A 26,118-nucleotide genomic window follows, 5' to 3' on the forward strand; every position below is an offset into this window, starting at 1 on the left:
GACAGTTCTCCTTTACCAGCAGCGCCCCCGCCCACGCGCATTTATATTTGGATCAGCTGTCATCTGTCAATTTCTCCGGGCAAAGTTATGGTTAAAGTTAAAGTTAAATTTACCCCATAACTTTAAATTTAACTTTAACCACGCCTCTGGTGCAACCCAGTCTAAGGGAGATATTAGATTGGCCGTGTTCGTCGGCCTAATTTTTAGCGCATTTGCTGCAAAACCTAGTTATTGCGCATGTCCAAATCATGTCATGCCATGGCAACGACAACTGTTTACGACTTGACATTTAACCCAATTGCAATTTGTTGGTGGCGTTGCAATGAACAAACCAGTGGGAGAGCCATACTTCGGCACGAATGGAGAAATACCATGCTCTCACAGAAAACCGGCGTGAAACAGCGCTTGCGCTGTGTTTCACCGAGTGAGTGAGTTTACCGGAGGCCCAATCCCCTACCCTATTTCCTTCCCTACCTTCCCCTATTCCCTTCCCTTCCCATCCCTACCCTCCCCTGTTACCCTATTCCCTCTTAAAAGGCCGGCAACGCACCGGCATCTCTTCTGATGCTACGAGTGTCCATGGGTGACGGAAGTTGCTTTCCATTAGGTGACCAGTTTGCTCGTTTGCCCTCTTATTTCATAAAAACAAAACAATTAAATTTTTAAATTTTTTCAAGTGATCCATATCCATATTTTCCGAAATAAAATAATCAAACACTATCATAGTGTTAAATAAATTATTATTTGTACGGCTGTTAGACAATTTAGGCTTATGTATTTATGTTTAGCTTTTATTATTTTAATCATGTATAAACAATTAAGACGTTGTTTACGACTTGGCCAGCAACTTGTTATGGCGTTGCCATGACATCTTTTGGACATGCGCAATAAAAGGTTTGTCCAAAAATACGCCGACGAACACGGCCATTATCATATATATTGGATCCGAGATAATTGAGTCAATGATATTGGATAATGTAATATAGACATATGATTCATTTCTTCCTTGATCATAGATTTTTGACATTTGCTGAGAGATTGGATCCAATACGGTCATAGAAATAGGTGTTGCCAGTTATTTAATATAAAAAAGAGTTTTTAATTTCTTGTTCGTTAATATGTTTCAAATAATGTAATGTAATTATTTTTCTAATTATATACCTACTTGGATAATCTTGCTAAAAAATGACGATGTCTTTTGAGGCTTTGACAAATCGAATTCTCTGAGATCTAGTAACCCTGACGTCAATACCTGTCAGCGTTAGCGCTCTCCATTGGCTATTGAAACCACATATGACGTAAAATAGGATCAAAGAAATATGATAATGTAATATGCAGATATGATCAAATGATCATAATATATATTGGATCCTATAAATGATCATAGAAATGATCATATATAAATGATAATGTAATACCCCCCTAAGTATTGTACACTATGAAAAGGTCTACAGAAAACTCCGCGATGGTATATCTCTATCTCTTATGGATAAGTATCCCACAAAAACATTTTTTGTCATTTACTATATTATAACTTCAAATAATGGCTAATTTTCGAAGCAATTTTAACCAATACGGCAATAATCCTCATTCAATTAAATCTTTAAAATAAATTATTGATTTAATATAAGTATATCTATATGGCCCTTTACAGCTTAAGATTTAAATGAATATTTTCGAAGATATTACAGATTTAAAATTTACGGGGCGTAGCTTTTGCGTCTGTACTCTGTACCGACCAATGCGGGCCACGGGTAGTAATGAATATAAATAATCAATTATAATCATTTCTTCAGTGAGTGATATAGGCTATAATATTATATTTTATAGGTACCCGTGCGAAGCCAGGGTGGGTCGCTGGTTATATGGTCTAGCTATAGTGGTTCCATAGTTACAGCCTGGAGACAGACCGACGGATGGACAGACAGACAGACATTGAAGCCTTAGTAATAGGGTCCCGTTTTCACCCTTTGGGTTTGGAACCCTAAAAACATTTTTTTTTATAATCTTTGGATAAAAAGCATAAAATTAATAATAATTAATAATAACAAAACATCATATTTAATACTACATTACATCAACTTTCATTATTTTTATGAATTATTAGCTTGTCAATTTTTCAAGGGGCCCTCAGAGTCTGGTGGGATACCTAATTCTTCATTAGTCCATGTCTTTGGTGGGATATAGGTCCATTCTCCCTGAAAAATTAAAAAGAACATCCTATTTAAAATAAAATTTTGCATCTTACGATTTTTCAAAAGTTAGTTTTTATCATAGTTACTTATACAAATTTAATTTAATCTATTATAAATATGTAACTTCATTAAGGTGCCTAGCCTTATTAAGTTCAGACTTAGTAGAATTTGTAAAATTTTCAGCTCTGCTGACTTTATTTTAAACAAAATTACATTTTAAAATATATATTATTTTACTTACAAAAATATGTTCTGGCTCTGTTAGAATGTGCCACATAATCCACCACCAGGCAAATGCGCCAAAACCTTGTGCTAAGTAAGTTTCCCTTTTAGATGGCATTGCAGGAGGGACGCGATAAGCCCATGATCTGAAAATATATGAATAAAACTTTAACATATACTGAATAAGTAGAAAATATATACAAAGAGTAGTATAATTCATGTGAATTCTTTGCACTGCACATTATGGTCTAAGTTTTAATGCTACATAGGGTTACTTTTATTTCAAGATTCTGGATTTACTTTTGAGTTCTGGCGGCTAAATGAGTTAAATTTTACAACTGTAAGTGTAAGGAAGTGTGTGATATTTGTATCGTGTTTTTTCTTGATTATTTTTCTTCTGCTATGTCCTAACTCCTATGTGACATAATCAAGATGTTCTCACCCATGACCCGAGTTCCTTTTAGTTTGTTTCAAGTTATTTGCTGCATTTTTAAAGCTTCTTAAAAGAAGAGCTCTGGACAAGGCGGTTCGGGTTAACATTGTAAGTGGAAAAACCAGGTCAGCAGTCACAATTTTACAAATATACTGTGTTATTTTATGTTGAAATCTGGCTTTTTTCGATTTTCAAAATGTCAGACACAGGTCACAGATTGATAAAGGCTAATGTCACTATGAAGTTGACATTTTTTCTCCTCCCTCGTTAGGTAGGTAGTCGTTACTTTTGTCTTTACCGAGGTCCGAGGGCGCGTTCCTTCCAATGAAGAAGGAAACAGATGGATGTCACTTCCATCTGTCTCTAACTACAAAAAAGTGTGGCCGGCGCCATATTGCCAAGAACTAAGCATGGCGGTCTATAGTGATTTGGTGATGGACACTCGGTTATCTGATACCATAGACTTAATATATACTGTCGTAAAGACCACCTGACAACTCGAAAATGCGTGACCATTTTTGATCTGTCAATGTGTGCGTGTGCTAGTGATGTATATTTTACTATTGATATTATAGTATTTTGCTATCGATAGTTTAGTCCGTTCGAGTTATTTTACCTGAGTTTCTATAAGAAATAAATAATATGCAACTTTGATAGATTTGTATTTCAAATTAGGTATCATAAATTTTAATTGGCAAAAAAGGTGACGATTGAAAAGTAGATACACATTTTCTTTTGGAATGATTTTTCAATCGTTGGATATGTTATGACATGAGGTTCTTATAGGGGTAAATAATTTACACTTAACACATTATAAAGTTACTTATTTATTACTCAGGTAAAATCTATCTGGTAAATCAGTCCTTACATTGAAAGTAAACGTTGAAAGTAAACAACACACATAGTATATTATATTTTATTCTTAAATTAAATACATATTATAAAATATCATAATATTTTATTACAATTATTTTGAACCGACTTCCAAACAGGAGGAGTCTAGACGTTCGCCTGTGGATATATTTTTATGTATGTTCAACGATTACTCCGCCGTTTATGAACCGATTTTCAAATTTTTCCTTTTGCTGTACATTGTATTGTTCCGAGTAGGTATCATGTTCACAAAAGTGGTGGTCTGGTGATGGAAACAATGAGAAATCGAAGTGACTCCTTGATATTCAAATGGGAACATATGATCCCAGAAAACGTTCAAAATCTTTCGATTAATAAATTTAAAAAAGTAGTCAAAGAACGTTTTGTGCCAAAGCCAAAATGATTTCATAATTGATGGCACATCTTGGGAGTAGAATGCTGAATGACTGCTTGCAAGGCTACTTCTACATGACTTACAATTGAATCGATGATTTCTAAAACAACATAACTAACATTTTTGTCGAAATCGAGTTTATAGCGATTTTGGATTTAGTCTATGACCATTAATAAATTGTGCATTAAAACAACACAATTGCTTTGCGTTTTCTATGTAAATTGAACTACTGAAAATACCGCTTAGTGTTAGAACAACATAACTGACTGACATTTATCTTCGGTGATTGTTAGAACAACACAAGTGCATACAATGGGGATTGTCCATTTTTTTAAATTTTGCTCATTACAAAAACATTTCGAGGAATAAGGTCAGTGATCGTTTTTCTGTATTTAAACGAAAAAAATACCCATTAGTTACTTATATTTTTGAACAAATACGTTTAACCCAAGTTTAACCTTTGTTTGACCTTCAATGGCGTAAATTAGCAATAAATTCGACCAACATTACGTTTCGAACTTTTGGTACCGATAAATATAAAAAAAATCAAAAAATTAATTTCCTATGTCCCTGACACCTTTAAAGACTTCTATGATGAAATTTTGGACTGGCCAACCACAACACTAGAAACTGTAGATGAAGTGGGAGATGATGCATAACTATAAAAGTAGGCATAGGCAATAGCAACATTATGTTATGATTTTAAGATTAATAAAGTTGAATAAATATGAGTATTTGAGTTATTATTTTATGTTACAGTAGTTTCTTGGGTATCAAAACAACACAAGTAACAGATTTAATGTCAAAAGCACATAAGTGAAAAACTTTATTATCCATTTATTTATACTAAAATAAAATAAAAAGATGTATAAAAATACATTATTAGGAGCTATATATACAGAAATATAAAATATAATATACATAATTATAAATTACTTGCATTATCAAAAATTATCCAGGTTTTTGTGTCTCCTGAAAATTTTACTTTTAGTTACTTATGGTGTTTTAGAAATCATTGATTCAATTATTATGTATCTATCTATGTTTACATTGTATAATTTTTAGTTACAGCATTGTAAATTTTATTTTAGAAGATTATTTTTTTTCTCACTTTTTTTGGTAAAAAGTGGGCGTGCGAGTTTCTTACGCCGGTTCTTCTCGTCGGCTTAGTTACCGAACCGGTGGTAGGCAACATGTAGTGTATTCTGAAAATATATTTTATTTTAGATTTGTTGCAAATACCGAAAGAGCATAAAAACGATTGACGACTTTTGACGACCTGTCAAATAAAAGTTGTTACAATTTTCATTAGACTGCCTCTCTCTTTTCATCTTGTTATAATTCCATTTCTTTCTTTTTTTTTTCTTCTTTCTCGAACTCTTTGTTGGTCTTTAGCATTATAGGTTTATGGTTGATACATTGACTTTTATAAGTGGACGCGGCATTATGGTCTGTACCAAATCAAAATACTGTGTCCGGTCCGCCATTTTATGTTCCGGTTCTCCGAGGTACATAAACTGTCAAAGTGTCGTATTATAGGAATGTCGAAATTGAAAGAAAATATCGATATATCGATACATCAATATTTGAAAAAATATCAATATCGGTCTCGATATATTATCGCGAAAAAAATATCGATACATCGGTCAAATTTTTCGACCAATTTGCTTTTTTTTTAATTAATTTATAGTCCGTCAAAAAAGTGACGAAATTTAAAAAAGTTTGTCCTTGGATCGGTACGTTTATATTTTTATAGCGGCCCGCCCCGGCTGGACATTGATTTTTAAATAATTATTTTCAATCTTTATTTCTTAGTCAATCTTTATGTTAAGCAGAACATAAAAATGGTTTACACTATTTAGCCTGTAACTACTATATATTACCTACATGCGTAAATTAATGTCCTCTATAACTTATAAGACTCTAGTACATCACTTTGAGTCTATAATTTATAAAGCTTACAATATATGGAATATTTTGGTAGTTTTTTTACACAATTAACATTAATGTTAATACGGTTCCCTTTTTTCTCTCATTAAATAATTATAGGCTATAGCCTATGTTCAACAGAAATAGTGTAGATTTAAAAATATGCATTAATTATACTTCCATCTGCATCGTGGGTATCGCAGACATCGTGGGTATCGCAGACGCAATAGATCTTCAATAATTGTTATGCTGGCAGCCGGCTGCCGCTATTGGAGATTTATAGTTTTAGAAATTAATTATAATAGCAATCAAAAATAATAGTCATTCAAAACGTAATGAATTAATGAAGCACTATAATATTATCCCATCAATGAAGCGGCACCCGGCTGTCGCATAACTATTATATTATAAATCTATTGTGTCTGCGATTCCCATGATCGAAAATAATTATTATTATAATTAATATTTACGTGGACTCTCCGGGCGAGCACACCCGCGCGGCGCGCCTTGACGACGCCCAATTCGCAACGTGCAGCAGAAATCGTAATATTTTAATTTCGCCATAACATTAAAACCAAACGTCCAATTTTAATCATTCAAAGACCAAATATTATCTACATTAACTGTACTTAGTAATAAAATAATTTATTTTGATAAGAATTAATGCCATGAATAAAATAAAGGCATTTAAATGTAGTCCAAAAACATTTAAAGATTTTTTTAATAAAAAAACTCAACATAGATAGGTATAGTATGTCGCGGACTTTTTTGTAGATATTTAAAAGATCTACAAATACTTAGAACATTTTATGGTGCTATCTTTTATAGTTTAGGCAGCGTACGCGAAAAAAGTAACATTTCTGATTGATTTTTTACACCTTGCGTCCGAAAATCCCAAATATCTTACGGAACCCTAATTTTTTCCAAAATAAAATTTAGCTTATGTTCAGCAGAATTAATGTAGGATTCCAATGGTAAAAGAATCTTTCAAATCGGTTCAGTAGTTTCGGAGCCTATTCAAGACAAACAAACAATCAAATCTTTCCTCTTTATAATAGTAGTGTAGACTAAAATTTTTGTTATTTATTATTGTGCTAATTTAGTTAATAATTATTAGACAATAAATAAGATTTGTGATGGAATAGAATATAGCATGGCTTGATTTTCGATATTTAATCAACATAGAAATTAGTAGATTTGACGTTTAGTGATGTACTTTTTTATCGAATTTAAAAAATATAAGGTGAAGAATCTGATCATTTATTTAAAAGATTTTAACCTTAATAGCTCACTTATAACATATTACTTATCGATATCCTCGACAAATATCAACCGAGTGTCCCATCACTATAGACCGCCATGTTTAGTTCTTGGCAATATGGCGCCGGCCACACTTTTTTGTAGTTATGTCGCTTTCATCTGTTTCCTTATTCATTGAAACGAACACGGCTATTAGCATAGACATAATTATAGGTTTATGGCTATTAGATACCTACTAAAAATATATATATGTTTTTTTAAGTCTAGACTACAGTCTACACTGTTACAGTGGGGAGAGAGAGTACTTTTCTATCGGTGTATAAGCGTCAAAAGCGTATAATGTTATGTCCTACTTACTAGGAAATAACAAAGGAGTCAGTCTGCATATTTAATGTAATAAAAGTGTTAATAAAGGTTTTAGTGAACATTTAATGCTAGATATTGTTGAGTTTTGTGGTTTCGTCAAATAATAAACCATAAAAATGGTCAAAGAATGCCTCAAACACATGGATTTAACATTAAATACGTAAGTTTTGAATAACGTTTTTTTGGGCTTTTCAATCGGTACTTTTGTAAGCTAAAAAGATAATTTATAAGTTTATTAATCCCTTATTCGTGCTATTTATGGCATTAGTGCTAAAAATGTCACATCAATTAATAATTTGGCCATCAAAATTGCATAGATTTTTACGTGTGTTTACGTATTCTCATCACTTGAGCTATAGTTAATCGATATCATGAACTAATTGACTTTCTTTTCTGTATCTTAATATGCTTCGAAATAATCGACAAATACAAATATTCAAGAAAATAAACGCACACTACTTGTATGAAAATAAGCAGAAAATGGCCACGTGATGACGGGCTAAGACTACATTATAATACTTTATCTATGGTACATACATCTGTGGCACTCTGTGGTACATACTTTTTGTGTGAATTTTGATTTGACAGCAGTGATGAAATAAAAATTCTGTGATTTTGAGTTAGTCTAATTTCTATCGTTTCTTCACATTTTAAATGTTTTAGTGCATTAAATATTCACTATAAGATATAAAAGTAATGATGTGAATTCGATAAAGTAAAGAAAAAATATGGAGACAAACGCTAATCAAATGGGTAAGTAATGATTTATTCGTCTACATTAGAGCACAGATTTTGTTTATATATGAATAACTGTACCTTGTGACACGGTTTTGGACGTCTGTGTCCCCTGCAAAAGTGTTCATTTCTCGTAAAAATATATCGTATTAGATATTGATAAATTTCGGCTATAAGTACATGAAATAAACACATGATATTTTAGCAACTTTCTGTATTCCTAGGTGCTAGGACAATAGTAAACATACGTGTGTTCCTTACAAAATACATGACTCATTCTAATATTGTGATCTCATGTTTATGGTAGAAAACACAATCATTCTATATAAAAGTTACTATAAAATACAAATCAATATGAGAATCTATACATTTTTTCAGTAATAGTCCTTCAGTAATTTGTAGACCATTAAGGAATATTTTATATTCATATGTGCTATATTAATAAAATTATAATATTATTCCAGTGTCATGTGTTGTCAATTATGCCTATGATGCCTCTGAACCAGATGAATTGACTATAAGGCCAGGAGAAATTATAAAGAATGTAGAGAGGCTATTAGAAGGCTGGTGGCGTGGTGAGCTACGTGGGCGGCGAGGAATGTTCCCGGATAACTTTGTATCTGTGTTGACTGAGCCCAACTCTAGTACAAGGTAAGTAATGTAATTAGCATAATTTGTATATAATATACTATCAGAGTATAGGTGAACTGATATACATATTATGCAAAGTCCAGCCAATAGATCACTACACAGCTGTAGCTAAGGGCTGGGGGGGGGGGTGCATTGTGGGGCAATGTCCTACCTTAAAATCATAATGCCCTACCTTAAAAATACCAAAACCCAAGAAAATCAATCAATTATGATTTTTTTTTACTTCCGCCCTACCTTTAACCAATGCTGCCCTACCTCAAATCTGACTCTAGCTACAGCCCTGGATCACTAGCATTGGTGGCAAATGATATATAAAATCAATCATCTCATAAATCAATTTCCCTGATAGAAGTGTCAAAAATAAAAATCTGTATAATTAAATTGCTTGCACAGAGACAGCTCAGTCCTTTTAGTTGTACAGGTTTAATTATTTTTTTAGGAATAAACAAAATAGAAGAAAGCTTTCTTATATGTGCATAGTATCTGTTACGATCCTTATTTAAATCACATCTTTTAAAAATATTATTCATTAATCACGCATTGCTCATTATTTAATCATAATATTAATACGCAAACGAAAAACTTTGTAATCCTTTTTACGAAAAATGGGGAAACGAAGGTGCATGAAATTTTGCACAGTTATAGTTTATATGGTGAAGGAGTGCATCGAACTAATAGTATTTTGAAATTATGCTTCTATCATACATTTTTTTAACAAATAAAACATTACACACACTACAACACACACACATGAGAAATGACAGATTTTTGAGTGACAAGCCTATACATACGAATTATACTCTTTTATTTATGGTTGAAGTCTGTTGACAACAAGTGGACAAATTGAAAATGGATTATAGTTTTTTTTATTGAATCTGATACTATTACGGCCGTTCCCAATATTCAATCTATCTCTGGTTTGCCATACAACCGATTGCAGCTAACATTGAATTGACAGAAAATATATGTCTCTAATGTCTAATGTGAGCTATTCGTATCTCTAGTAGGGTAAAACCAGAGATAGATCAAATATTGGGAACGGCCGCTAGACAATGCTTACACAACCAGTCTGAGATCATCAGCTAAGTACCAGAGACAAGAGTTGAAAAAAAAAGATAAAGTCAATATTTATTACAAAATATAGGTAGTAGTCCTAATGTCGTTGAAACTAAGGTCGAATTTCGACCATTGGGCGATCTCTAGTTTATATAATTATGTGGAATCCAAATCTGAATTTCAATATTTTTGAACATGTCATACTAACCAATGGTTTGATTACTAATGATTGCAAGTTATCTCTTGATAAGATAAAGGATTGATAAGTCTTTAAAACATTGCTTAATAGTTTACTAAGTGAGGTTTAATTTTGTCAGTGTTAAAGCAGTGCTAAATTTGTATGATAATACAAAATAATTCTATTTAACTTAGTGACGTAAAGCAAGTAAATATTTCATGTCATATGCCTTACAGTGAAGACAGAAGAAGTTTTGTTATATATCAAGAAGGTGTTTACTATTTATGTAGTGTTACGGTGCTTGACAGTACATTTACAACAACCTCTGTAGTTTAGGATAACAAAAAAATGTTTAACATTTAACTATGGATATTTATTATACCAAAACATGGGGTTAGTTACAAAATTCTATACAAATTTTGACATTTAAAATGTAGTTTAGAGTGTAAATGATATTATAGTATGTTCAAATTATTATACCTCTGATGACAGAATAAAAGATGCATTCCCATAAATCTCTAGGCTGTAATGTGTTAGTAATTAGTTTGATAGTATGTGCAAGTGGAGCAAAATTTTGTGTTACTTCAAGGTCTGGTGGAGTACAAGGGCGTTGTCGAGCCGTGTTCAGCTATCAACCAACAAACCCGGATGAATTGCCACTCTTTGTGGGCGATGTACTTGAGGTTATAGAAGAGGTAAATTATGTATTAACATCATTGGTGCAAATCTCAGAAAAAAAAGTAAATCACTGCAATAGTGGATATACAAGAAAATGAATTACAAATTGAGGTTTATTCTCAATTATAAGACTGTATCAGCCATATGAATTAAGCGGGATCTGCTAGCAATAGCTCAAAAGCTTTTGTAAGATAATTTTCTTAATTTGTCTTCCAAATATAAGTATGATATGGGGCCTTTGAGGCTTACTATATGCACCACTGTGCCACCTAGTTCTGTGTAACAATCTTTCTTCGTCCTGTCAGGTAGAGGAGGGTTGGTGGCGCGGGCGGCGCGCGGGTCGGGTGGGCGTGTTCCCCTCCAACTTCGTGGTGATGCTGGAGCCGCAGCCGCAGCCGCCTCCCGCGGATCCCGCGCCGGCGCTCCCGCCTAAACCCGGTATGTGTTTGAATTGATAAGGGTTAAGTTTTAGCCGCAAAAATTATATTATTTAAAAAAAGTAAACTCTAGTCTAGCTGTCACGTTTCTTGAGGTCTGCAGGATTAGCATGGTCACCATAAAAGGGGTTTCTTTCTACTGAAGAGTAGACAAAGTGCCAGTTAGACACTGGTAATCCTCCATTTTATCATTAAAATCCGTCAGTATGTCCATTCTTTCCCCTTTCTAATGTTCTTATGCTAAGCCTGCTGGTAGACAGATGAACGGATAGACAGACAGCTAAGTGTAATAGGGTCCCGTTTTTTGCCCTTTTGTGACAGAACTCTAAAAATATTGTACACAGAACTCACGATGTGTGACGTGTGTGTAGCTGTAGACTGTAGTGTTATGTAGACTTCTTGATATTGGTTCTGAAACAGAGTAGTAAACCAGTACAATTTGAGGTTGAGGCTTCACAGTATTGTATTAGGCTGTCGGCCTCGAAAAATGGATTAGAAAAACGTTTGTACAAAGAATAAAAGAAAATAATTTCTTATCTCTTCTTCTTAGAAGCTAAGAATCAGAATGAACGACTATGACTAAGACAGATTAAACTATTTTTTAAACAAATTGGGCCCCTACAGGCTGATTCAATTATTGTACTGATTGTGAGAGTATGACTCAAACGCGTTAAGCGTCAATTAAAGGGGATTCCTTAGTGTTACGGCCCACTGATTCAATAAAGCTATTTGTCACTGTTTGTGGGAATAATTGTTTATCCAATTCACTTAATTGATAACACTTTTGATTAGATAAAAAGTTAAAAGATATAGCTTCTTTTATGCAACTTCCATGATGTGGATAACAGGATTTTGTAAATTATAATGTAGACGCATATTATACTTAGGGCCTGCCGCCTGTTTCACCCCATACTGATAAAGTGCCGGATAGGCTATCTACAACTTATCTGACAGATTCTCCATACTCCATCTGTCTAAAAAAGTTGTGGATAGTATTTTTTTTTTCATGAATACTTTCCGCGATGATACGATATAACAGGCCGCGTACAATCTAAAAATCGCTCGCCACAACTGGAGCGGGCAATATGCGCATAATAAACGTACTTACAGATCTGCCAGTAGCGTGTACCATCCCGCTCACAGCTCGCCCCATCAAAGTGATCTAAAAGTCGAATGAAGCATTCAAGCACTTCCCTTCCATTTTTAAGGGATATTAAAGTTGTTTTATTTCTATTCTTAACCTAGAATAAAGATTAACTAACATAATGTACAGTGAAGGAGCAGTGCCGCGTGCTGTTCCCGTACACGGCGGTGAACGAGGACGAGTTGACGCTGGCGGAGGGCGACGTGGTCACCATAGTGAGCAAGGACGCGCCCGACCGCGGCTGGTGGCGCGGCGAGCTGCGCGGCCGCGTCGGCCTCTTCCCCGACAACTTCGTGCAGCTGCTGCCACCGGGTGAGTGTTGCCGCGACAAAAAATGTGTTGTGCTGTGTGTGACATAATTTTTGACATGAGACAGGACGTGCGCCACGAAGGTGCTGGTGTTGCCATTCCGACACTTGTTATTTTGTATTTACTACATATTATCTGGACGTCGGAAGGCGAGACAGCACTAATGCGACACGACACGACGCGACACTTCACTTTAAAACGGCAGTTCTATTAACGTGAAGTGTCGCGTCGCGTCGCTGCCGCGTAGCGTAGTGCGATCTCGCCTTAATACAAAAAAGACCTACTGGCGTCATAATCCGAAATTCGCACGTATTATTCGCTTGATATCTATGTCACTCCTTGAAGCCGGGTGAAAAAGACACTATGACGTATCTGCGTTCTTGGGTTGTGGTTTTTCACTAGGTCAGTACCTACTAAGACTACCTACAACTACCTTCTACTAAGTTAGAGGACCAATTTGGCTAAAGTTGCTCTAATTTTAAGCAAATCAATTTAAGTGTAGGTGCGACAGAATATTTGTCGGGACAGCTAGTTCTTTAATAATAATTAAGATAGAGCTATATCACACAAGCAGAAAATGATGAAAATTATGACTTTGGCGGTAAATGATATAATCGATTAGTCACAGATTGTATTATTTGATTTCTCAACGACGCTCTATTGAATTATGTATTGAAGTATTGTACACTTATAAAGAATATAAGGAGGACAAACGCATAGACATGCGAGTTACGGTTGCTCTTAAGTCTTAACACTTCACGCTGTGTTTGAACAACAATGGGAATGTACACAACCGTATTCGTTGTTAGTTGTTACTTCACTCACACATGCCTTTGTATACACTTAACGTCGTCTTCTCAATGAAGTGGATTTTAGATAAGTTATATAACGTAGTCAATAATATTAGCAATAATCCAGAGCCTTAAAGTAGGCTTAGATTAGAATTTTATCAAAATCCACAAAAAAATTGCGAAAAATAGCAACTTTATACACACGTTGAAGTTTGCGTTTTTATTATATTAGCTATATTCTATTAGGAAAAGGATATTTTCTCACAACATAACATAGCTGTAAATCAAGATTAAATTGAGTTGAGCTTAGTCATTTGTTAAACATGTTTTCATGTGGATTACCAGCCATGGTAATCTTGTATCTTACTAAAAAGTACATTGGAAACGAGGATGCTGATTACATGGAGCTATAGGTCGCGTATTTATGTATAACATTTTATATCGATCCATTTAATATTTTTTTTAATTAGAAAATATTATATAAGTATTTAATATAAATTTTTGGTAGTCTCGAAAACGACTGATCCAATTTGGCTAGTTATAGTTTAGAAATATTCGTGGTAGTTCAGGGAAAGTTTATATTAGGCGGATAGTGATACGAAGTTCACCGGGTCATCTAGTTCTAAATAATAAAAATTTATAAGATATTTATTCATTCTGTAAATATATTTACATTATTTTTCACCAATTGTCCTCGAAATGGAATAAATAAATTAGCCGAATGTTCTCCCACCACCTGCTCTACCATTGGCCTTCTTATGCAACAGAGCGTTTCTCAAAAAATTTGTACTATTTTTTAGAAAATATGATAAAATAAAAATGTTTAAATATTACCGATTTTTTTATTTTAAGACATGGGTAAATGTCTACAAAATTTGGAATAGGGGTTGTTTTCAGATATAAAATGTTAATAAATAGCAAAATCTATTAAAACAAACCCGAGGTGCAGAAAATTTCTTATTTTGTTACCTTTAATAGATTACGTAAATTCAATTTCGAATTGTGTTATTAGAAATTTTATTTGGGATTAAATGGGATAATAAAACAAAATTTAATTTGTTTTTAAAATATCTGTCTATTTTTAACAGTAAAATCTTAAAATATAGGCGGTAATGTTTCCTTTACGTTACTATTCGGACACAACTCTTTCTCATCTTTACAATATTGAGTCTATTTTATCATGTATACTTTTTTTATACATATATAATGCAACAACGAAGTATTTATTTTTGTCTTCATCACAAAAACATAATAATATCCTAATAAAATATTAAAAAAACCAAAGAAATATACGCCCGCTTTTATGGGACAGTAACCAAAATATAATTCTGGTAATAAAATAGGATTTCTTAAACCTAGTCTACACAGTAGTACAAAAAAAAATCTGTTATATTTAATAGTATCATTTCTCTGTTTCTTTACGATCCTTTGGTTAATAAATCAGTATCTGAAACAAAATATTGTTTGTCTAATCTTATTACATAATAATTAAAAATATCAATGTTGCTTAAAATTATATGCCAAAACAAGATGAGCAAATAATAGAATCTTTAAAAGCTTGGCTACGACTCCTTACAATTTCCTATTTTGTTACCTTCTTTTCCTTATATACGTTACCACTCAAAAGTAACAAAAAAGGAAGTAACGAATAAAGTTAAATAAACTTTTCAACTTGTATACGCGTACAACTTAAACTAATACTCGTTTATGATTTGACTTACGAAATCAAAATTGGGAACTTTAATGGATCTTAAGGCGAAATAATAATAATATTAAAGCTTACCTGCGTTTCTTGGGTAACAAAGACTGGAAATTTTCTGGACCAATACGCTAATAGACAACCTTTTGTTCGCGCACGTGGAACGTAAAAGAAATATCAAAACGAAAATAAGATGGATATCGAGCTTAACAATTTTGCCACTATACTAAAACATATTTATACCAAAATAGACTCCAAAATTTAAAAAAATGTGGTCACAAAAAAGGAATTTCAAAGAGGAACTTTTTCCGCGATACAACAAAAACATTATTTATTAAATAAATTTGTTCTAATACGACCAAATATTCTTTTTAAATGATTAATGGTCTTGCAGCCCTAAATAAATACATAAGTTGTTTCAAAAATTTCCGCAAGGCCTTACAAATACAATCAATTGTTTGGGAAGGTATGAAATTGGGACACTTCACTTTTCATACGACTAGATTAGACCGATTTTCAAAATATTTTTATAGTTAATAATTTATTTATATAATTCTAATTTGTAAATGTTTTTACTGAATTTATTTAGCTTACTACGTATACAATTTAATAGAAACGGGTAATGGTCTATTTTATGTATAGAAAAACATATTTTAAAATGTGGGACAAAGATTTAGATAGAAAGTACACTTTTTTTGAGAAATGCTCAACAGATGTTAAACAAACAGAAATAACCTGTCAATGAGATTTTCGACGCCAACTTTGAGTGTTGTCGTACACAAAAATGCACCTGCAATTTCAGGTTTGCAGGTGTTTTGATATCCTCCAAACGTAAATGTCCTCTAGAGATAAGTACAGGGTTCATTAGGGTTCCGTACCCAAAGTGTAAAAACGGGACCCTGTTCATGAGACTTCGTTGTCTGTCCGTCTGTCCGTCTGTCTGTCTCCAGGCTGTATCTCAAGAACCGCTATAGCTAGAGTTCTGAAATTATCATAGATTGTGTATATTGGTTGCCGCTATAACAACAAATACTAAAACAAAATAAAATTAATATTTAAATGGGGCTCCCATACAACAAACGTGATTTTTAGGGTTCCGTACCCAAAGGGTAAAAACGGGACCTTATTACTGAGACTTCGATGTCTGTCCGTCTGTCTGCTGTCTGTCTCCAGGCTGTAACTCAAGAACGGTAATAGCTAGAGAGTTGAAATTTTTACAGATTATGTTTATCTGTTGCCGCTATAACAACAAATACTAAAAACAAAATAAAATTAATATTCCCATACAACAAACGTGATTTTTTTGGCCTTTCTTACTCTATATCAATAACAGCTTCAAAATAAATCTTTAACTTATACATATAAAAAATTGACGACTCGACTACTATTGTAAGTACATATTTCATTACTCTATGGACGGTTTTGGTAAAGATAATTCTACAGGTATTATGCATAAAAATCGCGCATCAGATCATTATATTTCATTTAAGTTCACTTAAGTCTTCGAGTAAATAACTACGTAATATATCATTCGAAGACAAAAATATGTAAACTACATAGTGCCCCATAAAAACAAAACTCCAAAACTCAGAGTACCGTTTTAATGACTCTAGTTAGGGTTGCCATCACCCAAATTCCCTTCGCAGGTCAGGCACGACAAAATTCCCGGACATTTGGCCGAAATGTGGTTATTTCCCCGGACACCTCTTAAACAGTAGTTACGATAACATCTTGCCAATTTTTTGCTTTTCCAACCAGAATTTGTAAAAATCTGACTAACTCAAGTCCGTGCTAGAAACCGTGTGTATGCTAAGCGAGTTTTTATCTCTCGTTAATTACAGTCTGGTTAAAAAGTTGGATATCTCTCAGCAAAAGTGTCCGGATTTCAACCGGACACTTTTCAAAACGTTTTTGAACTTTACAACTTTTTTACTTTTAACAGTGTCCGGGGTGCGCCCGGCCGGACGCACCCCGGTCGCCCTTCAAACTAGGACAAATCCGGGGAAATCCGGACGGATGGCAACCCTAGCTCTAGTGGACATAGCGTGACAATTTTGGTCATCCGGCCCCATATATCTATATTCGCGAGGATTTCGTGATAGCGGACGTGAATTTGGAAACACGCTATAATGTTGATAATTACGTAGTGGTCACCCACGCTGCCTGTTGCTATTGACATTTCTCACGAAGGTTACGAGTGAGCTAAGTCGTGCTTTTGCGTAACTTACCTCATCGCCTCGCCGACCATTAGTATGTTTTAGTTGTGCGCCGATACTATACATATTACATAGTAGCTACCGACATAGTAGCTACCGACATAGTCAATAGTATTTATAATTAATAATGAGACTTGAAAGTGAGTGATGATGATGCTGTGAATATTTTTATTTTATCGCGTTTTAAATTTGTGTGTGAACGTTAACTCGAAACAAAGGCGGAATCAGATACTACGTCTAATTTAATTTAACAAATGAGATACTTGAGTTTTGTGTTGTTAGATTAAGTTGTTGGGTAGGTACTATAAGGTTCTTGACCTATCTTTATCTGTTATCTACATAAATGAATAGTCTATCATATTAATTTCTTTTAATGTTTTTGTTTAACTTATATTAACTAATTATGGTATGTCTGTCTGTCTGTTACCGTCCAAACCACTGAACCAATATTGCTGAAATTTGGTATGCACGGAGGCATGTTAAATTCAGCATAGATAAGATACTGGATAAAGGAACTGAAATAATGTTTCCTTTCGCTTATAATCACGAAATGTTGTAATCCGCATATAGAAAGAAATATTTAATAAAACACATTTGATAAGACATGCTTATTAATTTTTCTTCATAAGGGCCTGTTTCACCACTTTCTGATAAAGTGCCGAATAGGAAATATTCACAACTTTTTTTTTTTTTCTCCATACTCCATACTTCATCTGTCAAGTTAAGTGGTGGATAGCCTATTCGGCACTTATCAGGAAGTGGTGAAACAGGCCCAGAGGGCCATAATCTATACTATATGTCATAAAACTACAAGGAACGTGAAATCAGTCATTAGCTGCCGATAACTCTACACATAATAATTCTCTAATATACAACAACGATAACCTTGATCGAAACCTTATTGTTTGTTTAATGTGAATAACCAGTCACCGCATACATATTACATATGTATACTTAGTCGCATCTTTTAGAGTTTAGACGCTTCACCTTACAAACTGGCGGCAATCTTTCGCAATTTTGTGCATTGATTTTGAGTTTCGTCACGTTTGTATGTTTATATTATGTAATTAGGCCAAACTACCCAAATACTTGTTTGTAAAATATATTAGGAATGCCAATGCCCAATATTATCATTTTTTGCAGTATGAACTCTTAAAGTACCCACTTTAACCCATCAATCCCCAAGCGGCACCCAGCTGTCGCATAACAATTGAAAATCTATTCTGTCTGCGATTCCCACGATCGAGTATACAAGTTTGTTGGTAGCTCAAGCCGGTGGTCGCGGGTTCGAATGCCGCCGACGCGACGGAACAAAAAGTTTTCAAAAGTTCCTGGGTCGTGGATGTATATTAAATATGTGTATCACATAATAAAAATCTTAAATATGTGGATAGTATAAAAGTATTAATTTATATATATCCGTTGTCTGTTACCCGTACCACAAGTCCTTCAGGTACTTAGAACGAGGCCAGACTGACGTGGTGTGAAGCGTCCATAGATAGATAGATAGATAGACAGATAGATAGATAGATAGATTATATTGTTGTTAAGCTAACTAGTAGCTGCTAAGACATTTAATCCTCCTTAAAAGCAACGTCTGGATTCCTAAATGTATGCAAACATTTTATTCTTACTTTGTAAGACTCGGTGCGTTCAAGTCAGTTTAAAATCTATTGCAATACCAAAATAATTGCATAACGGTAAAATAAAACAAGGTCTTTACGCTACACTTTCATATTTTTGTAATAATATTCAATATGGCACATTAAGATTATGTCTAAAATATGTTCGAATTGAGTTGATTTAATATCTGTTGGGCAATTTAGTCGAAGGCTTGAGTACCGATAAATGCCTCAATACAGTCGTTCTACTATGACGTGAATCGTGATATTGTTGTTAGATAACTTATGTATATCGATGTTTGTTTATGAGTATGTAGTTAGGGCTTTACAAATTGGATAAATGCCTCAATACAGTCGTTTTGTTATGGCGTGATTTTGTTGTTAAATAACTTATGTATGTCGATGTTGATTAATGTTTAATTAATAAATTAAACATTAATCAACATCGACATACATAAGTTATTTATGTTAAATTAATGTTAAATTTTAATCTGTTAGGGTTTAGGGACAATATACATTTCCTTGACTGATCCCATGCTATGTTATGCTTGTAACTGGAAAATGGAAGTCTGGAATTAATCTGGCATAACACATTATGCCAGATTAATTCCAGACTTCCATTACTTCTTAATACAGTTTTGAAAACCACGTAAAAAGGACATAATATAATAATATAATGAGAACCGAACCAAATAATAACACCGAAACCTACATACCGCAATCTGTCCTTGACAAACTCCTAAAAACTAGATGTGATTTGCATCTTATTATCTGGGAGCACGGCAGTGCTCCAGCCAAGCTTTTTAGCAAAGGCACGGCCGTAGCATACTTTTCTCGAAGCGGTTCGCGGCTTTTTCACACCCCCTTTATCTTCGATGTTAACAAAGCCAGGGATTTAGAATTTCGGTGACTAGGAGCAAGTATTAAAACTAGCTTAACCTCCTAATTACATAATATTTCGATAAATAGTTTAATAGGGACGGATGATCAAAGTTACTACATTTTGTCACTCACTGACTGACAGATCATCAAAATTCTAAGGTACTTCTAGCAGACTTAGAACCTTGAAATTTGGCAACAAGGTAGGTCGTTATCCACAATAAAAGGAAAAATTATGAAACTGGCCAAGTTCGAGTCGGACTGGCGTACATAGGGTTCCGTACCGTAAATTTGTATGGGAGCCCCCCTTAAATCACAAGTTTATGTACTTTTTATTACTTATTATCAAAGTTGAAATACAATTAAGTATTTTCTGAAATTTTCAAAAACCTTACTTTTACCATTATGGATATAGAGCAAAAAAGGGCAAAAAAAACGTGTTTGTTGTATGAGACCCCCGATTAATCATTTATTTTATTTTAGTTAGACTATCTTTTAGCTTTTATAGCGACAACAAAAGTACATAATTTGTAAAAAATTAAAATATATAGCTATTGCGGTTCTCGAGATCTACCTCGTGACACACGGACGGACGACAGACAGACAGCGAAGTCTAGACTCATTAGACTTCCGTTTTCATCCTTTGGGCAAGGAAACCTAAAAACTGAAAAGTAAAATATAACTTTATTAAATATAAGAAAAGATTTTTATGTTTGTGGCTTTGCAAGAACATTAAAATGAGTTTTGACTTCATAATAATTATTTTACGTACAAAAGGAAAAATAGTGTTAACAAAGTTAACAATGAAACTATGATAATTAAATTCCATTAAAATATAAATGAAATCAGAACTGCGAATTACGATTTACACTCCATACTCGCTCGATAGATGGTGTAGCACTCCCTTTATATCGCGGTATCGCTTGTTTGCGGAGTATAATTATTATGGTTTAAAAAAATCCGGGATAGGTCGTAATACTCAATCGAAAGTAACATCGGTGCACGAATAACATCCTGAAAGTTCAAAAGTTGCTGGGCTATCGTCATAGAATTTGTACTTTGTAGAAGCACCTACCTGTTATTATCAATTAATTTTACGACCTAGAATATATACCTAGAGATAGAGAATGGGTGCTAAGCTAAGTACAGAAAAGTTTTAACGTGACCTAAAAAGAAAAGAAACCTTAAAAAAAGAAATGAAATCCCACCAAAACATTAAATGTAAAAAGGAGCCAAGCAATATATTGCATAGCCATGCAATATATCTATCGTAAAAAGTTTTCAGATCACATTCAAGCCAAGCCTTCAACTTATTTTGTAATCTAAATCAACATTCAGTGAATTTATCAATAGTTTTCTTTATTTTATAATTATTATAGTGGCTTGGCAATGAGCACTAGAGAAATAATTAGCGACTGATTGGATTTATTGGGTACCATCGTCCACATTTATTTATTTTATTTTATTTATTTATTTATTTCTTAACATGTAAAATTACAGTTCTGACAAAATATTGTCTTTAACCCGTAGCCGAGTTGTGTAGACAATATAGAAGTTCTCTTGTTTTAAAGATAACAGAGCCACAAAAGGAAGACAAACATTATACTACGTACTAACATAATATTTAACGATATTCAGTATAAACTAAATTGTACAAATGACATAACAATATAACAATTATTAGAAACAACATAGTTAACATTCACTGAGCGATCCATCGTACACTGACAATGTAAACAAGTTTGCTTAATGAGTATTACATAGGGTGCTCCATATCCGCAAAGTAAGTTTTGAGTGACTTCTTTAAATTTGATTTTTTTATATCCTCTTTAATCTTTATAGGCATGCGTCGTTACATACTAAAAACACTTTACGCTTGCCGTTTGTGTAAGTATGAACTACCCCAAATAGGAAGTTTTATATTTGTTTTTCTTGTGCTCATTGCCGAGCCACTATAATAATTATGAAATAAAGGACTATTGATAAATTCACTGAATGTTGATTTAAATTACAAAATAAGTTGAAGGCTTGGCTTGAATGTGATCTGAAAACTTTTTACGATAGATATATTGCATGGCTATGCAATATTTTGCTTGGCTCCTTTTTACATTTAATGTTTTGGTGGGATTGACATTACACAATATGCATAATTCATAACAAAATATATTTTTTTATAGTTTCAGGTCAATGTTACATGCAATAGCTCAGATTTACTTAAAATAAGCTTGAATCCTTGAAAGCTAGGTTGCTCGATGGTCATTTCAAATCCTGTTACATTATTTGATAGGAGATGGATGCATAAAAATATTTTATAGTAACAAGTCCATATTGTTATATCCAATGGCATGGACGTACCAAGAGGGGGGCAGGGGGGGGCAGCTGCCCCCCCCTGGATCATGTTAACGGCCCTACTAAGTATATTATCTAGTACTTTCATCTATAAAAATAAAAATAATAAAACGAATTTTTGCAATTTGTTTGCAATACAATATTTTTATAACTAAAATTTTATTCTTTATAAACACCTAGCTTATAAAAAAATCTGATTTGCCCCCCCCCCTGGCCCAGAACCTGGGTAATTTCCCCCCCCCCCCCCCCTGGCCCAGAACCTGGGTACGCCCATGTCCAATGGCTCAGTTAGGCTTGGATCCCCAAAAGCTTTCAACTTTTTTTATAACTTTTATTTTACTAATCCAGTAACAGAAATCAAAAGGAGATGTGCGTTTCATTCTCTCTTCTTCCCTCCTGCAATAAAAAATATGTATCTTTTTTTTAAATTTTATGTTCTTTAATTTCAGTCGCTCAAGAAGTTGAAGAGAAAAAACCAGAGAAAGCTCCTGCGGCAGGCAAAACGATGACATCCGTGTACCCCCCGCTTAACGACTACGTCAAACACTACGAGAAAACCGCCTCGGTTAAGGAACTGACTACATCTAAAATTAGGTAAAACATCCATACTAATAAGTCTTATTATAATCTATACTAATATTATAAATGCGAAAGTATCTCTGTCTGTCTGTCTGTCTGTCTCGCTTTCACGCCAAAACTACTGAACCGATAGTAATGAAATTTTGTACACAGATAGTCTAAAGCCTGAGAAAGGACATAGGCTACTTTTTAACTGGAAAAGGGGGTTGTAAGGGGGTGAAAATGCGTAAATTTGGTCAAATTAACTTAGTTCCAAAAACTTAAAACAGATGGCGCCAAGAGTCCCCTAGATCGCGCTATTGCTTGCTCATGCGTATTTCTATAAGAGGTGGTACCATATTGAGATAGATTTTTCGATTCTTTCGATTGTTATACACGTTATTAACTAATAACTCACCTACCAACTTAGACATCAAATTCAAAAACAACAGCGCCAAAACTACTGAACCGATTGTAATGAAATTTTGTACACAGATAGTCTAAAGCCTGAGAAAGGACATAGGCTACTTTTTAACTGGAAAAAGGGGTTGTAAGGGGGTGAAAATGCGTAAATTTGGTCAAATTAACTTAGTTCCAAAAACTTAAAACAGATGGCGCCAAGAGTCCCCTAGATCGCGCTATTGCTTGCTCATGCGTATTTCTATAAGAGGTGGTACCATATTGAGCTAGATTTTTCGATTCTTTCGATTGTTATACACGTTATTAACTAATAACTCACCTACCAACTTAGACATCAAATTCAAAAACAACAGCGCCAAAACTACTGAACCGATTGTAATGAAATTTTGTACACAGATAGTCTAAAGCCTGAGAAAGGACATAGGCTACTTTTTAACTGGAAAAAGGGGTTGTAAGAGGGTGAAAATGCGTACATTTGGTTGAATTAACTTAGTTCCAAAAAACTCAAAACAGATGGCGCCAAGAGTCCCCTAGATCGCGCTATTGCTTGCTCATGCGTATTTCTATAAGAGGTGGTACCATGTTGAGGTAGGTTTTACGATTCTTTCGATTGTTATACACGTTAATATTAACTAATAACTCACCTACCAACTTAGATATCAAATTCAAAAACAACAGCGCCAAAACTACTGAACCGATTGTAATGAAATTTTGTACACAGATAGTCTAAAGCCTGAGAAAGGACATAGTCTACTGCTTACTGGAAAAAGGGGTTGTAAGGGGGTGTTTATGCGTAAATTTGTTCAAATTAAGTTAGTTCCAAAAACTGGAACAGGTGGCGCCAAGAGTCGCCTAGATTGCGCTATCGCTTGCTCATATGTATTTCTATAAGAGGTGGTACCATGTTGAATTAATATTTCGATTGTTATACATGTTATTAATTAACTCATGTACCAACATAGATATGAGAAAACAGTCTACCAATAATAAATACTAAATAGTTTATGGGTATTGACTATTGGGCAAAGCTAAAGTTGTGTAATGCATTATGCAGCTAAGTTGTGTAGCTAAATAAGCTTTAGGTATAAAAAAGTTTAATTTAAAAAAAAAAACATTATGTGCACACTACACGGCTGTTTTGGGTATTTTGATTTAAGGGGTACCAGGGTTTTAAAAAGCTTTTGACACCAATTTTATTGACACCGCGCGCTATAAACTGAAGTCCACGCGGACGAAGTCGCGGGCAACAGCTAGTATGTATTATAAATGCGAAAAAGTCTCGGTCTGTCTGTGTGTTACCTCTTCTCACCCAAACCGCTCGCGCTGAACCGATTTTGCTGAAATTTGGTATGGAGTGATGGAGACCCGGGAAAGAATATAGGAAACTTTTTATCCCGAAAAAATGTACGGTTCCCGCGCGATAAACTAATTTTGGCGCAACGGAGTTGCGGGCGTCATCTAGTCATTTCTAAAATTGTGTGTGGGTAGAAATGGGATTGTATTGTGTGCTAATGTTGCATTTTAATAATGAAAATACTTAGTAAATAAATAGCTAAAGATGTGCTATGTCAAATCCCATAAAGAATTAAAGATTCACCGTTACTTCGCCGTCGAAACTTGAAACCAATAATTTTGCTACACGTATACTATTAATAAATTTATTAATAGTATACATAGCAAAATTGTTGGTTACATATCACATCTTTAGCTACATAATATCTTAAACATGCATAGTGAAATCTTGCACTTTTATAATAAACTAATTTTATGAAGTAACTCAAGTAATAAGCACACACTCAGATTAAAACAGATTCTTATAGTGCCGAAAGGAAGATGCGGGCAAGTTTTTCATACACAAGAACACCTACATATTTTTTTTAACAATCTAATCTGAACCGATTTTCTTGATTTTTTTACAGTATGCACAAGGAAAACACGGTGAGCAAAGAGAGTAGCACACAGAGTACAGTCACGCACACAAACAAGAGCGAGTCGGAAAAGGTAGCGCACACAGAAACGGCTGTTGACAGTACTCCAGATCAAGTAAGTCATACTTCACCGTTAAGGATGGTATATCCCCTATAACTAATCCGTACTAATATTATAAATACGAAAGTATTTATGTCTGGTGCCTCTTCACCGAACCGATTTTGATGGGTGTGCAGATAGGTACTTGGTGTCCCGGGACATAGGGTAGTTTTGTCCCTGAAAAATGTATATAAAAAGCGATATAAACGGATTTTGGCGCAATTTTGCAAATTGCGGGCATCGTTTAGTAGGATATATACCGTTATCAGTTTATACAAATCATGCAGCCACTATCAATGATAATGTTATTTATTAAGATTCAGCGAAAAACGTTTATTAATGTGTTACAATAAATATTTTAGCTAAAGAAACCACCGGTGCCGCAAAAGAAGAGTCCTACCCCAGTATCTACAGTTGGCGGTCTATTTAGTGGACTGAAAAACAAAATGCTCTCCTCATCTGACAAAACGTGAGTAATAACTAATAAATAATAATACTAATGGATTTTTTCTCTTGTGAGTGTAGAACAAATAAATCAAGTCAATCAGTCTTTAATTGAAGTTTAACCCTTTAACCGCCGAGCTTAAAATCAATTGTCGTGCCTCTAGCGCCGGCACCATAAATCGAAAAATTTATACCTACAACAAATAGTGATGTGCAATACTTATCTTTTTCGATGTCGATAATTTATTTCTT

General features: G+C 34.0%; 2 protein-coding genes across 3 annotated transcripts in view; one reads left to right on the forward strand and one right to left on the reverse strand.

Annotated features, from left to right (window-relative positions):
- Positions 1 to 2,042: 2,042 nt before the first annotated feature.
- LOC121727516 (NADH dehydrogenase [ubiquinone] 1 beta subcomplex subunit 2, mitochondrial-like) lies at positions 2,043 to 3,057 on the reverse strand. Its single transcript, XM_042115411.1, has 3 exons — positions 2,860 to 3,057; positions 2,437 to 2,563; positions 2,043 to 2,198 (listed from the first exon to the last, which is right to left on the reverse strand). Exons 1-3 carry the CDS (start codon positions 2,955 to 2,957, stop codon positions 2,112 to 2,114), a joined length of 312 nt encoding a protein of 103 aa, XP_041971345.1. The 5' UTR covers positions 2,958 to 3,057; the 3' UTR covers positions 2,043 to 2,111.
- Positions 3,058 to 8,278: 5,221 nt separating this feature from the next.
- Positions 8,279 to 26,118, forward strand: part of LOC121727493 (SH3 domain-containing kinase-binding protein 1-like) — a 34,764-nt gene continuing 16,924 nt past the window's right edge. For both annotated transcript variants that reach the window (XR_006035683.1, XM_042115377.1), the window contains exons 1-8: positions 8,279 to 8,425; positions 8,872 to 9,058; positions 10,882 to 10,987; positions 11,276 to 11,408; positions 12,681 to 12,863; positions 22,866 to 23,010; positions 25,314 to 25,437; positions 25,785 to 25,891. Coding sequence is in view for 1 of the 2 variants with exons in the window: in XM_042115377.1 (XP_041971311.1) it covers positions 8,401 to 8,425; positions 8,872 to 9,058; positions 10,882 to 10,987; positions 11,276 to 11,408; positions 12,681 to 12,863; positions 22,866 to 23,010; positions 25,314 to 25,437; positions 25,785 to 25,891 (1,010 nt within the window). In the remaining variant the exon portion in view is untranslated. The remainder of the gene's footprint in view (positions 8,426 to 8,871; positions 9,059 to 10,881; positions 10,988 to 11,275; positions 11,409 to 12,680; positions 12,864 to 22,865; positions 23,011 to 25,313; positions 25,438 to 25,784; positions 25,892 to 26,118) is intronic.

The sequence above is a fragment of the Aricia agestis genome, chromosome 5 (assembly GCF_905147365.1).
Source record: "Aricia agestis chromosome 5, ilAriAges1.1, whole genome shotgun sequence".
In the NCBI taxonomy this organism is placed as follows: Eukaryota; Metazoa; Arthropoda; class Insecta; order Lepidoptera; family Lycaenidae; genus Aricia; species Aricia agestis.